The 14,352-nt window shown below is 37.7% G+C and overlaps 1 protein-coding gene across 2 annotated transcripts in view; it reads right to left on the minus strand.

The window, feature by feature from the left end:
* Positions 1 to 5,646: 5,646 nt before the first annotated feature.
* PNPLA8 (patatin like domain 8, phospholipase A2) overlaps positions 5,647 to 14,352 on the minus strand; it is a 28,800-nt gene continuing 20,094 nt past the window's right edge. Inside the window, exons 8-10 of one of the 2 annotated variants that reach the window (XM_079785847.1) lie at positions 13,958 to 14,152; positions 11,736 to 11,931; positions 5,647 to 8,381 (exon numbers count right to left, since the gene is read on the minus strand). In XM_079785847.1, coding sequence (XP_079641973.1) covers positions 8,107 to 8,381; positions 11,736 to 11,931; positions 13,958 to 14,152 — 666 coding nt within the window. In that variant the 3' untranslated portion in view covers positions 5,647 to 8,106. The remainder of the gene's footprint in view (positions 8,382 to 11,735; positions 11,932 to 13,957; positions 14,153 to 14,352) is intronic. The other variant, XM_079785846.1, reaches the window with a different exon arrangement.

A 14,352-nucleotide genomic window follows, 5' to 3' on the forward strand; every position in this document is an offset into this window, starting at 1 on the left:
AGCCATCTTATTTAACAGGGTGAGGTCATACAAACCTTTGGATTTTTCAGTGCAATGCTTTTTATATATCCCTTGTGTGATAACAATGCAGGCCTTGCCAAACCCACAGAATGGCTGTTAGAATAAAATGAAGAAGTATGTTTAAAGGTGTTTTGGAAAGTAAATAAATGCTGTATGCAACTATAAATGTTACATACAAATTATTATTTATTGAAGGTACAGAGTTCCTTACCTATAAACTTACAAAAATAAGGTGTATTTTTAAGGGTTTAGGCAACAAGGTAGCCCAAAAAAAGTCTCAATGTGACAAAATGAAGAAGACCCCAAGGTAGGGGGCAGTTATGAGGAAAAGTAACATGCTTTTAGAATGAACAGATATTGATCAGAAAGAGGTGGGGAAAAAGAAAAAGTTCACATTTAAAAATAAAAAACAACCACCACCACCATTTTTGTGCCCAGAGGGTTGTATTTGAGTCCCTGTCAACATCTTAAGACATGCAAACAGGGTGAACAATGTTTAGCTCAGGTGCTGGGTGGGATGAAATGACAGGCTTTGTAAACTGGAACTTCTATTGTCTGAAGAGGGTCTCACTCACATGGAAGAAAATGACCCCAGCCGTGATTCTACAACCAGCACAGAGAACAAACCCCTTTTTCAGATTTTAAAAGTAAAGTGTTTCAGAAAGTACTTTTTAAAGCATTTTCATTTTGCCAATCTCCCCATAATGGTATAAGGCAGATTATTCAATTAAGCCTAACTTAAGAAAAATATTTATCAAGGACCTATAATGCACCTAACAGGGTGCTAGACGTTGTGAGATATTCTCAAGAAGCATATGAGTTGGGAATGCATAATATAATTAGACTAGAGGCCCAGTGCACAAATTCGTGCATGGGCGGGGTCCCTCGGGGTGGCCTGTGTGGATCGGGCCTAAACCCGCAGTCCAGTGCCACCTGCAGCTCCTACCTGCTGCTCCCACTCATCCCGGCCCCACTGCACCTGCCGCGGGCTCACGCCCAATCAGTCCCAAGTGGGAGAGGCTTGCACTGATGCAGCAGCAGCAGCAGCACTCCCCAGCCATGAGCCCTGCATCTGGTGCCCTCTCGAGGGGAGTGGCTTGCGGGATAGGGATGAAACTGGCTCTCTGACATACCCCGAGGGAGGGGTCCTGGATTGCGAGAGGGTGCAGGCCAGGCCAAGGGACCCCACCAGTGCACGAACGGAACGGGGGGGAGAGTGCACAGGAGGGCTCCAGGGCATGTCCGGCCCCGTCTCGCCTAGTCCCGATGGGGAATGATTGGGGTTGGCCGGCCAGGGAGGGATGCAGGAGGTTGGCCAGCTGGGGAGGGACCTCGGGAGGGCTCCAGGGCATGTCTGGCCCATCTCACTCAGTCCCGATCTGCTGACCCCAGCAGCAAGCTAACCTACCGGTTGGAGTGTCTGCCCCCTAGTGGGCAGTGCACATCATAGTGACTGGTTGACCGGTCGACTGTCTGCCCCCTGGTGGTCAGTGCATGTCATAGCAAGTGGTTGAGCGGTTTTAGCATATCATTAGCATATTATGCTTTGATTGGTTGAACAGTCAACTGATCACCGGGCACTTAGCATATTAGGCTTTTATTATATAGGATAAAATAAAGAAAGCTACATTATTTCAATTAGTTGTTACCCGATGACTGTTTTTCATTTTCTCTAATGCTTCATAAAGAAGCACATGTAATAGTTTTATCTACATGTTTTAAAATTGTAATCATGACTTTTGCAGATGTTTTCAAATATTGCAGTGCATTTGAGATACTTATTTTTAAAGTAACTCTGGTTCTGAAAATTACTCTAGAGTGTTGCAGTTGAGCTCTTATTGAGCTGATTATGCTTGTGATGAGATGGATGTAACAGTACTTTTCCACACACCACTGCAGACACATGGGACACTGTCTGAATATCAGGACATAGCCACTTATCCATGCTCAAAAAGCGATACTGGTATAAGCTGTGTACCCTGAGAAAGAAGATGCCTTCCCAGAAGGGCTCCTGGTGCTAACTGTGCTCAAATTTAAAACAAACAAAAAACAAACAAAACAGCCTAGCAGCCATTTCTACACAGGGGCCTCATGTAAACCACACTTTAGGGAGAAGCCTGCAGTGTAGTTGTCTGCCTCCTCCATTGAACGGCCTTCCTGCACTGTTTCTGTCATCTGAGCCACCTCTTACAAAGGAGTTCCTGGAATAGTCTTTTAACTAATAGGACTGAGGCTTCTCCCCGCAACGCCTCCCCCCCCCCCCCCCACCTTCTCCCTCCTCAACAATTGGAGCTGCACACCTATATCACCATCAGCATCTGCACCGACTGACTAGAGCAGCTCCATTCTGACCAACCAGGACAGTGCCTTTTGGACCAATCAGGCTGGGATTTGGAGTTCTCATCTGCATGAGAACAGACCAATCAGGGACCAGGTCCAAAAATTCTGTCTATAGAAGTTCCCCTGGCTCAGAAACACCTTCCTTTTCCCCAAAGGCTGATGACCACATTTCCTTGGCTGGAGTAGAGGCATCTTGGGGCAGACTGGCACAGGAATAGAGGAGTACAGACCAGCCCAGGGCATAGCAGAGCTGTCTAGCAGGAGAGGGCCTCCTCGCCCCAGGGCTGCCTCACAGCTATGCTGTTTCACAGCCATGCTGCTTCATAATTGAGTTGTAATGCTACTGAGCTGTTCCTCCGCCTTGCTGTTTTCATACCCTTGATGTGTCACAATTGAGCTGTTTGCACTAAATAAAGTTTTCTTCTTCACTGTGCCCCAGATTGAAAATTACTGTTGGTATTGAACTGCCAATGACCATTAGTTGACAAAGCCTGTATTAAAATTCTAAGTATTTAAACTTCATCAAAACCTTAAAGCATATACTTCACTGTTTTATCCTATATGCATATATAAACACATTATTTTCATTATATACTAATTATAAAGTTCCATTGCTTCTACAGTGTTTGTCAGCACTGGGTACTTTTCCCATAATTAAAATTGGAAATGGATGCCTGAAGGCATGTTTAGATGTGTATGGATTAACTGTGTCCTGATACCAAATGTGTTAAGCAAAATAAGCAAAACAAGAGCACCTGTGATTTATAAGAATGTGGCTTTAATGACTGACCTGGGGCAGGGGGGAAAGGGGCGGGGAAACTATTTTAAAAGACTCTAATTCTACTAGTTTTATAAAAACGTATTTTTTAAAACAAATCTGAAAGGCAGAGAAGAGTTTAAATTACACTGATTTTAACAAAATAAATCGATGAACGAAATAGAAAGAGGCATGGATACATGGAACGGACTGACAGCTGTCAGAGGAGAGGGGAATTGAGGGACTGGATGAATGAAGGTGAAGGAATTAGCCAAAGAACATATATACGTACCCCACAGACACAGGCAACAGTGGGGTGATGGCCAGAAGTAAGGGGGAGGGAGGATGTTGGGTGGGAGCTGTGTGGGGGTGGGCAAAGGGGGGGGGATGGGAACAACTGTAATAGTATCAATCATAAAAATAAAGTTAAAAATAAACCTGAAAGGCAAAGCAAGGTATAAGTTACACTGGTTTTAACTTTTTCTATTTGAGAAACTTCTGATTAAGAATTAATTTAGTTTATATATGTTACTACAAACTAACTATTGGAGCGACTATGTTAATCCTAGAGCAAATTTTTGAAAATTTGATCCAATTGGACAAAACATAATGGAAGATGAGACTTTCTTTTGCGAGATTGCTATAGTGAGTCCCAAGATCTGTGGATCTTGGCATAGAACATTTGGTGACTTGTTTTTTTTCTCTTTTAATATTATTCTGTTTGGTCAGGTATCAGTTATTTTTTAAATTAAATCTTTATTGTTGAGAATATTACAGATTCTCCCTTTAACCCCTTCACCTGGTTCCCTCCCCGCCCCCCCCCCCCCCAAGGCCTTCACCACACTATTGTCTGTGTCCATAGGTAATGCATATGTGCTTATAAGATCTTTGGTTAATCTCTTCCCACCACCCACCCCCCATCCCCTTCCATCCGAGATTCATCAGTCTGTTCCATGTTTGCATGTCTCTGATTCTATTTTATACATCCATTTACTTTATTCATTAGATTTCTTGTTCATTTGATTTTTAGATTCAATTGTTGATAGATACGTATTTATTGCCATTTTATTGCTCATATTTTTTATTGTTTTCTCCTTCTCCTTCTTCTTAAAGAATACCCTTTAACATTTCTTGTAATATTGGTTTGGTGGTGAACTCCTTTAGCTTTTTCTTGTCTGTGAAGCTCTTTATCTGACTTTCAATTCTAAATAATAGCTTTGCTGGGTAAATTGGTTGTAGGTCATTGCTATTCATCACTTTTGAGTATTTCTTGCCACTCCCTTCTGGCCTGCAAAGTTTTGTTGAGAAATCAGCTAATAATCATATGGGCATTCCGTTGTAGGCAACTGCTTTTCTCTTGTTACTTTTAAGATTATGTCTTTAGCCCTTGGCATTTTAATTATGATGTGTCTTGGTGTGGGCCTCTTTGGGTTCCTCTTGTTTGGGACTTTGCGCTTCCTGGACTTGTAAGTCTATTTCACCAGGTAGGGGAAGTTTTCTGTCATTATTTCTTCAAATAGGTTTTCAATATTTTGCTCTCTCTCTTCTCTTTCTGTCACCTCCATAATGAGAATGTTGGTACATTTGAAGTTGTCCTGGAGGCTCCTTATACTATTTTTACATTTTTGGATTTTTTCTTTTTGCTCTTCTGATTGGGTGCTTTTATGCTTCCTCATATTCCAAACCATCGATTTGATTTTTCAAATCCTTTACTCTGTTGAATCCCTGTGAATTATTCTTTATTTCAGTTATTGTATGCTTAATTTCTGACTGGTCCTTTTTCATGTCTTTGACATTCTCACTAAGATCCTTGAAAGTCTTATTAATCCCTTGATGCTCTCAGTAATTCCTTTGAAGATCTCATTAAGATCCTTGAGTAACCTTAAAACCATTTTTTGAACTCTATCCAGTGGTCTGCTTGCTTCCATTTCTTTCATTTGTAACACGTACCTTTGTCTACACATTTTGGCTGCTTCCCTGTGTTTGTTTCTATGTATTAGGTAGAGCTGTTATGTCTCCTGGAATTGGTAGCGTGGCCTTGTATAGTAGGTGACCAGTGGTCCCAGGCACCTGAGCTGGGCACTCTAGGTGCACCCCAGGTATCAGTTATTTTTAATTGCATACAGTTTTTAATAATTATTTTGATAGGTAATGTAAATAAAACGCTGCATTAAGTACTATTTTTAAATATATATTTATTGTTGAAGTATTACAGCTATTTCCCATCCCCCTGCCCCCAGGTCTTCACTACCTTATTGCCTGTGTCCATGGGCTATGTATATGAGTTTTTTGGTTTACTCTTCTTGTCCCTCCAACCCCACATTGAGATATCTCAGTCTTTCCATGCCTCCATGCTTTGGATCTTCTTTTGTTGGTCAATACATTTTGTTCATTAAATTCCACAAATAAGTGAGATCATGTGATATTTGTCTTCCTCAGTTTTTCTAGCACTAATACTTGTGTGATATTCAAAACTGTGACTAGAATTATTTCTAGAGCATAGCAAGTTAGGTAAAATTTTGATCTTTGAACTCTAGAGGTCCTAGCTACTTCAGTAATTAGCAGCTCTATAATAAGTGAAAAGGAGAGGCAGTTGTCAGGCACTGCTGGGGGAAGGGGAGGTGGGAGCTAAAAGGGAGTCCTTCTGTCATACTACCAAAACAAAGTTGTAAGATCCTCCTCTATCCCTTCAGACTGCAGGCAGGCACTTTGTGACTTCCTTCCCCACTCAGAAGATCCTTTGATATCTACTTTCTCCTGAATAAAATGAGGCTTGGGAGGGGAAGAAACACAGTGTAATTATAACTCCAGGGAAAATCCTAGTCAGCCCATATGCCTCTAGGGACAACTCTATTAGTTATCTGAGGTACTATTAATAAAGAATAATATCTGCAGCAAAAACAGAACTGAAATATCACCAACATGCCATTATAGAAATAAGAATTCTGAGACATCCAAGAAGGCCTCACCATCAAAACCATTTTTATACTCTACCTATATTATAAAAGGTCTAAGGCCCTAACGCTGTAACGCCCAAAGACTGGCATGGGTGGGCAGGGCCACGCGATTTCGCACGCTGGGCTTCTAGTATTTTTATTTTATTTATTTATTTTTTAAAATATATTTTATTGATTTTTTACAGAGAGGAAGGGAGAGGGATAGAGAGTTAGAAACATCGATGAGAGAAACATTGATCAGCTGCCTCCTGCACACCTGCCACCGGGGATGTGTGCGCAACCAAGGTACATGCCCTTGACTGGAATCGAACCCAGGACCCTTCAGTTCGCAGGCCGATGCTCTACCCACTGAGCCAAACTGGCCAGGGCTAGTATTTTTATATAACTGATGAGTTGGAGAATTTAATCACATTTTATTTCTAAAATAGACTCTTCTTGGTTTCTTTAAAAAGAATAGATATTTTACTTGGGTTGGACTGGAAATTCATTTTCCCAACTCTTCCTATCTTTTGCTTGTACATTTGCAGAACTTAATTTTTAGGTTACCATAAAGAAAAGTAAGTAAAATTTTAGAGCTAGCTTTCCTCACTTTACAAATGAAATATCTGAAACCCAGAGAGGCTGTCTGCCCTCCTCCAGGTCACAAATGGGTCTCTGCATCAGAGCCTGAGCCAGGATTAGCATTCAGACTCTCAGCTCCCCTCAGCACTCCCTGAACCATACTATACCCTGTGAATCAGCAGAGAACAATATGACAACCTGGCAAACTGTGGTTTTAGCTTTAGTTTATACGTACAAAACTAAACATGATATAAGGATTAACAAGGCAGATAGATAATACAACAAAGATTAATTTGGTTGGTATAAACAATGATCTGAGTTGGTTTATGTTATTAACCTCTGTGAAATCCAGTTAAAGGAGTTACTATGGTAAAACAAGCCTAACTTATTTTTTTTTAAATATATATTTTATTGATTTTAGAGAGGAGGGTAGAAGGAGAGATAGAAACATCAACAATGAGAATCATTGATTGGCTGCCTCCTGCACACCCCCTACTGGGGATCAAGCCCGCAACCCAGGCTTGTGCTCTTGACTGGAATCGAACCCGGGACCCTTTAGTCTGCAGGTCAAAGCTCTATTCTCTGAACCAAACCAGCTAGGGCTAGCCTAACTTATTTTTTAAAGCATACTCTTGATAGGTATATTCAAACGCTACAAAGATATGGGGAACTACATTACAAAGAATAAATAATCTTAAAATGACTTTAGCCTTTTAACAATAAATTATTTCAATAGTTTATTTTTGTTAATGATAAGAATATTTTCTTAGTAAATTAAAGTAATTAATTTTATGACAATGAATAAAAAGCCAGAGCTAGAAAAGTTAACATACAGCATTATCTTGAAATTTCAAGGGTGAAAAGTGATTGGAATCTCACCTATGATTTTGAATCAATCAAGTTTGAATAAAAAACCGTATTTGGTTCTTTCATATTTCCAATGTAAAAGTTCTTTGACAGAAAAAACTCCACTTTTCTGTATGTGTTTAAATGATATTACAGTAAAAGGCAACATTTGGATAGCAGAATGTAGCTCGTGAATACATGTGATGTAAATTTAAAAAGAAATTAGCTTTTCCACATGGAAGAAAATCAATGATCAAATAAATTCAACATGATTATGGTGACTAAAGCAAAAAAATTAAGTATGATATTTTTTCAGTTGGTTGGCACTACATTAATAAGTTTTCAAATATCAAACAATATAACACCAATATCTATCTACTACAACCAACTAGTACAATAAGATTCTTAAAATATAGCTAATTATTAACATCATAAAAATCTAATTCCCTTCCCTTATAAAGTCTGCCTCTGTGCTGTGCAAGCTAGTCCAAGCACCATCTTTTTCAGGATTCCCCAGAATTCATGAGTATTTCAGTTAAATCACGTTGAACCCTACGATTCCTCACTGGGTTCTGTGGATCTTCTGAACAGGCCTTCATTTATGGGAATATATGCACACACTCATCACAATTTTGAAAAGAATGAAAGGCCTTCATACATGTCAGATTTTAGTTTTATCCAGTCATTAATTTTCTGCAGAGTTGTTTTTTCTTGACGTAAAATTTTTGCAAGTTTGTTCATTTTTTCTTCATTTCTTTCTATGTACCTCAACCCTTCCAACTGCAGTTGATCCAGCTTTTCATTGCGACTTTCATCTAGAGGTATGTTTTCACACATTACAGGATTGAATCTAAAATAGGTGTCAGGAGGTAACAGACCATCAAGCATTACATGGACTTCTGTTAAAACAAACAGAGACAATAGGGTGATTAAGAAAAGTTATTCTACAGTGATCCAATGTTATCTTTTTTAAAAATTATATTCTTTTAGGAAAATTATAAAGCCTTGCTTATTTCATCATTCCAGCTAATTAACCTTAGAAAAGGAATCCATAATAATACACTGAGTGGCCAGATTATTATGATCTCTGAACGCATAATAATCTGGCCACTCAGTGTATATCCTATATAATAAAAGGCTAATATGCAAATTGTCCCCTTGACCAGGAGTTCGACCAGCAGGTAGGCCGGCCAACCGCCCATGTCCCCTCCCACTGGCCAGGCTGGCCGGACCCCACCCATGCACCAATTCATGCACCAGGGCTCTAATACACACACACACACACACACACACACACACACACACACACACACACACACACACACTGAGTGGCCAGATTATTATGCGTTCAGAGATCATAATAATCTGGCCAGTCAGTGTAAATATACTATAAAATAAAATTATCAGAATACTTCATATAATTCTGTTAAATTAGGATACTTGCTCTAATACTTTCTTCTCTCTGTTTTTGGTCATACTGTTAGCCACTGCTAAAATGCCTTTTCAACCTCCATTTTGTTTTTTTCCTGGAGTTATCTTTATTGAGGCATAATTTACTCACAATAAAATTCACCAATTTTAGCCCTAACCGGTTTGGCTCAGTGGATAGAACGTCAGCCTGCGGACTGAAGGGTCCCGGGTTCAATTCTGGTCAAGGGCATGTACCTTGGTTGCGGGCACATCCCCAGTGGGGGATGTGCAGGAGGCAGCTGATCAATGTTTCTCTCTCATCCATGTTTCTAACTCTCTATCCCTCTCCTTTCCTCTCTGTAAAAAATCAATAAAATAGATTTAAAAAAAATTCACCAATTTTAAGAAAAAGACAAGTTCTGACACATATACAATGTAACCACCACAACAATCATGACATAGGACATTTCCATCACTTAAAAAAGTTCCATCATGCTTCTTTATAGTTGGTTCCTCTTGTCATTATCTCTTCTAGAATTTCACATAAAATCATAAGGATATAGCCCTTGTATGCCTAGCTTCTTTTACTTAGCAAAATGCTTTTGAAATTCATCTATGTTGTAGCATATATGATAATTTTTCTTTTTACTGCTGACTAGTATTTCATTGTACAATATAGCATAATTTGTTCTCTCCTGTCTAGTTCTCTTCAGTTTTTAGATATTAGTAATAATCCTCCTATAAATATTTACCCCTAAGTATTTTTGTGGATCGATGATTCCATTTCTTCCGGGGATGAAATTGCTGGGCATAAGGCAAAAGTATGTTTTTTGTTTTTTAAAAGAACTACAGCACTGTTTTCCAAATGGCTGTACCATTTTGCATTCCAACCATCAATACAGAAGAGTTCCCACTACTTCACATCTTTGCCAAAACTTGGGATTGTCAGTCTTAATTTTAGCCATTCCAAAGGATGTGTGGTAGTACCTTGTGGCTTTAATATTCATTTCCCTAATGACTAATGACGTTGAGAAGTCTTTCACCTGTATGTCTTCTTCATGGAATGTCTGTTCAAATATTTAGCTCATTTTTTTTTTTTTACTGAATTTCTTTTTCTTCTTTTATAGATAATATATAAGAATTCTCTCTAGATTTTGGATATGATTACATATTTCTGATAATGGATCAGATACATGTTTCACTAATATTTATTTCAGTCTGTAGCTTGTCTTTTCATTATTAAAAGTGTCTTTGAAATATCAAAATTTGTAATTTGATAAAGTATTAATTTTTCTTTTTTGGTTCATGCTTTTTGTGTTCTATCTAAAAAATCTTCATTGTACGTCAAGGCCATTAAGATTTTTCTCCAGGGTATTTTTCTAGAAGTTTTATAGTTTTAGCTGTTATAATTAGGTCTAAGGTCCATTCAAGTTAATTTCTGTATATAGAATGGTCAAGGTTCAATTTTTGGAATATAGTTATCTGGTTGTCCCAGTACCATTTGTTGAAAAGAATATCCCTTACTCATTGAGTTACCTTTATCAAAAAACTTTTGAGCTTATGTTTATAGATCAATTTCTGTGTTCTCTTATTACATACCACTGACCTATGCCCATCTTTATGCAAATAACATAGTCCCTTGCTTACTGTATTTGTATAGTTTTGAAATCAAAGGGTGTAAGTACTCCAACTTTGTTCTTTTTAAAAACTGTCTTGGCTATTTTAGGTCCTGTGCATATCCATATAAATTCTTCATTAACTAGAGCATAAATACATAAAGGCAGCATTTCATGTTTCTTAAAAATTTCAAATGAGCCCATCACAGGGTTTGCACAAAGTATGTCTTTAAGTATTATGAAACTTACTGATTAAAGTTTTTTCCCCTCAGATTGCTTACAGTAAGAATATTTTATTGACTTGACAACAAAATTTCATAGTGAAAAATCCAGTATATCAGCTTTTCTTGGGTTATCATTTAATATATGAAAGTCCTCAGTGGGTCGTTTAAGATCCTCCCATAGGCTAATGACTTAACTAATAACATGGTAATATGGAAAAAGTGAGATTCAAAAGCAAGGAGCTAAGTGGTAACAATTCTTTGTAAAAATTTAATAACTGACTTCACATAAGACTTAAAAATAAAATAATAAAATAAAGAGATCTAGCAAGTTTGGGGAACAGCAAAAATGAAAGGGTAGCCAGCTACACTATATAAAAGGGACACATTTGAAAGGGGAAGGTGAGGAATAGATGTATTCAAAAGCTGGGTCTTACAGGGCCTGTAAATTTCAGTGAATAATATTTCTGGATTTGGTTCTAGGTATGATAGGAAGCCTGGAGGGTTTTGAGCAGGGTAAAAAACATAATTTATGTTTTTAAAAAAAATCACTTCAGCTTTTATATGAAGACTAGATTATTGGGGCAGCAAGAGTGAAGAACTTATTCTAATTCCAGTTTGCCTCCACATTACTAAATAATCGAATTCTGTAAGTATTCTAATTCTCTCACTGTTACGTGTATATTTGAACCAACCTGACTCCTTTTCCGTTTCGCAACTGGCATAATAGTCTCCAACCAAGCCTTTGTGCTAATCCAGGTTTAGATACTTTTCCAACTGTAAGTAGGCAAAGGTAGCACTAACTCCTGCATGGAGAACAGCCTCTATTCCAGGGTCATTTAGAAGAAATGAGTGAGGAGAAAAAAAAAACAGAAGACTTGCTCCCATGTGCTTCCTAAGCCTACACAATACAGAAATAACATACTCTTCTGCAGTTAGCATGAGCATATTCTACTAAAAGCTGAATTTTAGAAGTTAAAGTGCTCTAAAATAGCAAACAACCAACCTTCTGTATCTGTTGCACTGTTGATAACATTAGACAGTTTGGCTTTCAAGCTTGTATATGTCATGGTGTTTTTCACATCACTCTCATAACGTCCAGTGCCTAAGGACACTATACACTCTAGGGGGACGTCTGGCCAAAGACATTTACATTCATGCATTGCTAAGGCTGAAGGGTTATTCAGAAGCAAACCTCCATCCTGCAAAATGTAAGTTAAGAAAATATAATACAGAACTCTTAAAAGTGAAATTCTATTTTACAAATATGAAAAGAAAAATTATATTTTAAACAGTTTGAAATTTAGTCATAGGAAAAGCTGGATTATGTAATAAATTCAACAACGTATTACTTAAAAACAAAAGGTTCCTTTAACTCAAATTGATTTTATATATCACAGATACAAAGAAGTCATGCAAAAACTCACTGGCCTCCCTGACCTTATTAAGCTTTCATTTCTTATTATGAAAGTTCTTTGAACTTCTTGGATTGCTTTGCACATTTTGCTCAGAACTACTGAAATGAATTGAATTACTTTTTAAAGATATATTATCCTTGTTTAATGGTTAATATAGCTCCTATATAAAACCTAAGAAAAAGATTATGATTCTGCCCAGCTGGTGTGGCTCAGTGGTTGAGCATCGGCCTATGAATCAGGAGGTCACGGTTAGATTCCTGGTTAGGGTATATGCTAGGGTTGTGGGCTTGATTCCCAGTATGGGGTGTGCTGGAGGCAACTGATCAATGATTTTTCTCTCATCATTTATGTTTCTCTCTCTCCCCTCCTCTCTGAAATAAAAATAATAAAAAAAAAATTATGGTTCTCCTAAACAATTAAAGCTAATTCTTCTTTCACAAGTCAAATATAAACAAATTAATTCAACAAATTTAAGCTGAAATTTTGTTAACAGTATAATTTCAAAGTATCACCATTCATTATAATGCAGACATAACCTAACCAAGCAGGCAAGTTTTGTATTTCTAAGCATTTATCTATTATCAATATTATTTTGAAGAATTCAAAAATGCTGATAGAGTACTATAAAAATGTAGTAGAATGTAGTGCAAATTTCTCTCTGTAACTTTTACCTATTAGTTTTAGATTTTGCATTTTGAAGTTTCACAGAATTGGTCATCTTCTACTCCCACAATGTAGCCATTTGTGAATTATTTGCAGTTTTCTGAATGAGCCACATTCTCTGGCCTTCATGCCTTTGCTCATGTTGTCATCTCAAAACACTCTTTCCCTGGCCTCCTCCTTTGCTCAACCAACCCCCACTTATTCTTGAAAATATGGTCCAAGAGTCATTTATTCTATTAAGAACCTAACTGAATACTAACATATTGAGTAGAAAACAATTCATTTCTATTGGAAGATAAGACATTACTGAATTCTATAGTAGTATTATATTGAACAAGAAATTTGAAATGTCATACCCAATAATAGGAAGAGAAATATAACCTTAAATTGTCATTCAATAACGCAACACATATTTTAAATGAAGGTCCTGTTATCAAAAGGAGCGTGGCTCATCTCCCCCAGATGCTGGTGGAAGCTGGAGTAGCATTTCCAGAGCCCAGGTGAGTGCTGGGATATGTACACGGAGCTCTGGGCTGGCTGATCACAGGATTTCAGTTCTCTCTCCAGGACCAGTTTCCCTCAGTGTTATCTGTCTTGTCTGTCTCTGGCACCAGAGCTTCCCAACACCAGATACCCTGGGATCATCCACACATTCTCATTGTTTCAGAGATATAAGCACATGGCTATATATAAATTACTTTTACACCTGAAACTAATATAACATTATATGTCAATGATAACTGAAACAAAAGTTCTTTTAAAAAATCACCAAAATTGTCAAACAGATTGGATTCTGCATTTCCAGGGACTGTGCTTCATTTGTAATTTTTATCACATTTAGAAAGCCAATCAGATATACTACTTCATTTTTCCCAACAATAAAACTATCATAATTGGCTATGTGAATCACTTCATATGAAAGACTGAAATATGCTCTTCCTAAAATATGCTCTTCAGGCCAGGCAGCTTGTTAAAGAGAAACCAACAACAAATAAAAATAGCTTCTACTGCACATCTTCTGCTACATGGAGACATAAAGAAGAAAGTCTCCTTGGTTGATTCCTCAGTAAGGTCAGTGACATTTAATAAGTGCTAATTCTTTTTAATCACGTAAAGGTTTACAAGATAGGCCATAGACTCAACTTACCTGATGAAGATCACTTCCCAATGCATACTCTGCAAAGTAGCCTGGGGCAGCAGACGAGGCTCTAATGGCCTCCCACATTTTGTACTGACAGCCTCCCAAATAGTGAGAGTTGACTCCAGGAAAATGACCATAGTTTCTGAACACAAAAGCTTTTGGTATTACCCCTCTGTTTACTATGGTACTTACTGCAGCTACCTAGTAAATTAAAAAGTGAACAATATCCATTGTAAGCAGCAATATTTGGGATTTGTAAAAATTAAATATTATTTAGTAGTATGAAAGAAAATATAAATAAGCAAGAGTGAAAGAGCACTAGAGGGAGCTGTATTTGATTTTTCATGGTTATAGCTTGTTATCCAAAAATAAATACAAATTGCATGGAATTCCTAGGTGCA

This window comes from Cnephaeus nilssonii (assembly GCF_951640355.1).
Source record: "Cnephaeus nilssonii genome assembly, chromosome: 12".
Classification (NCBI taxonomy): Eukaryota; Metazoa; Chordata; class Mammalia; order Chiroptera; family Vespertilionidae; genus Cnephaeus; species Cnephaeus nilssonii.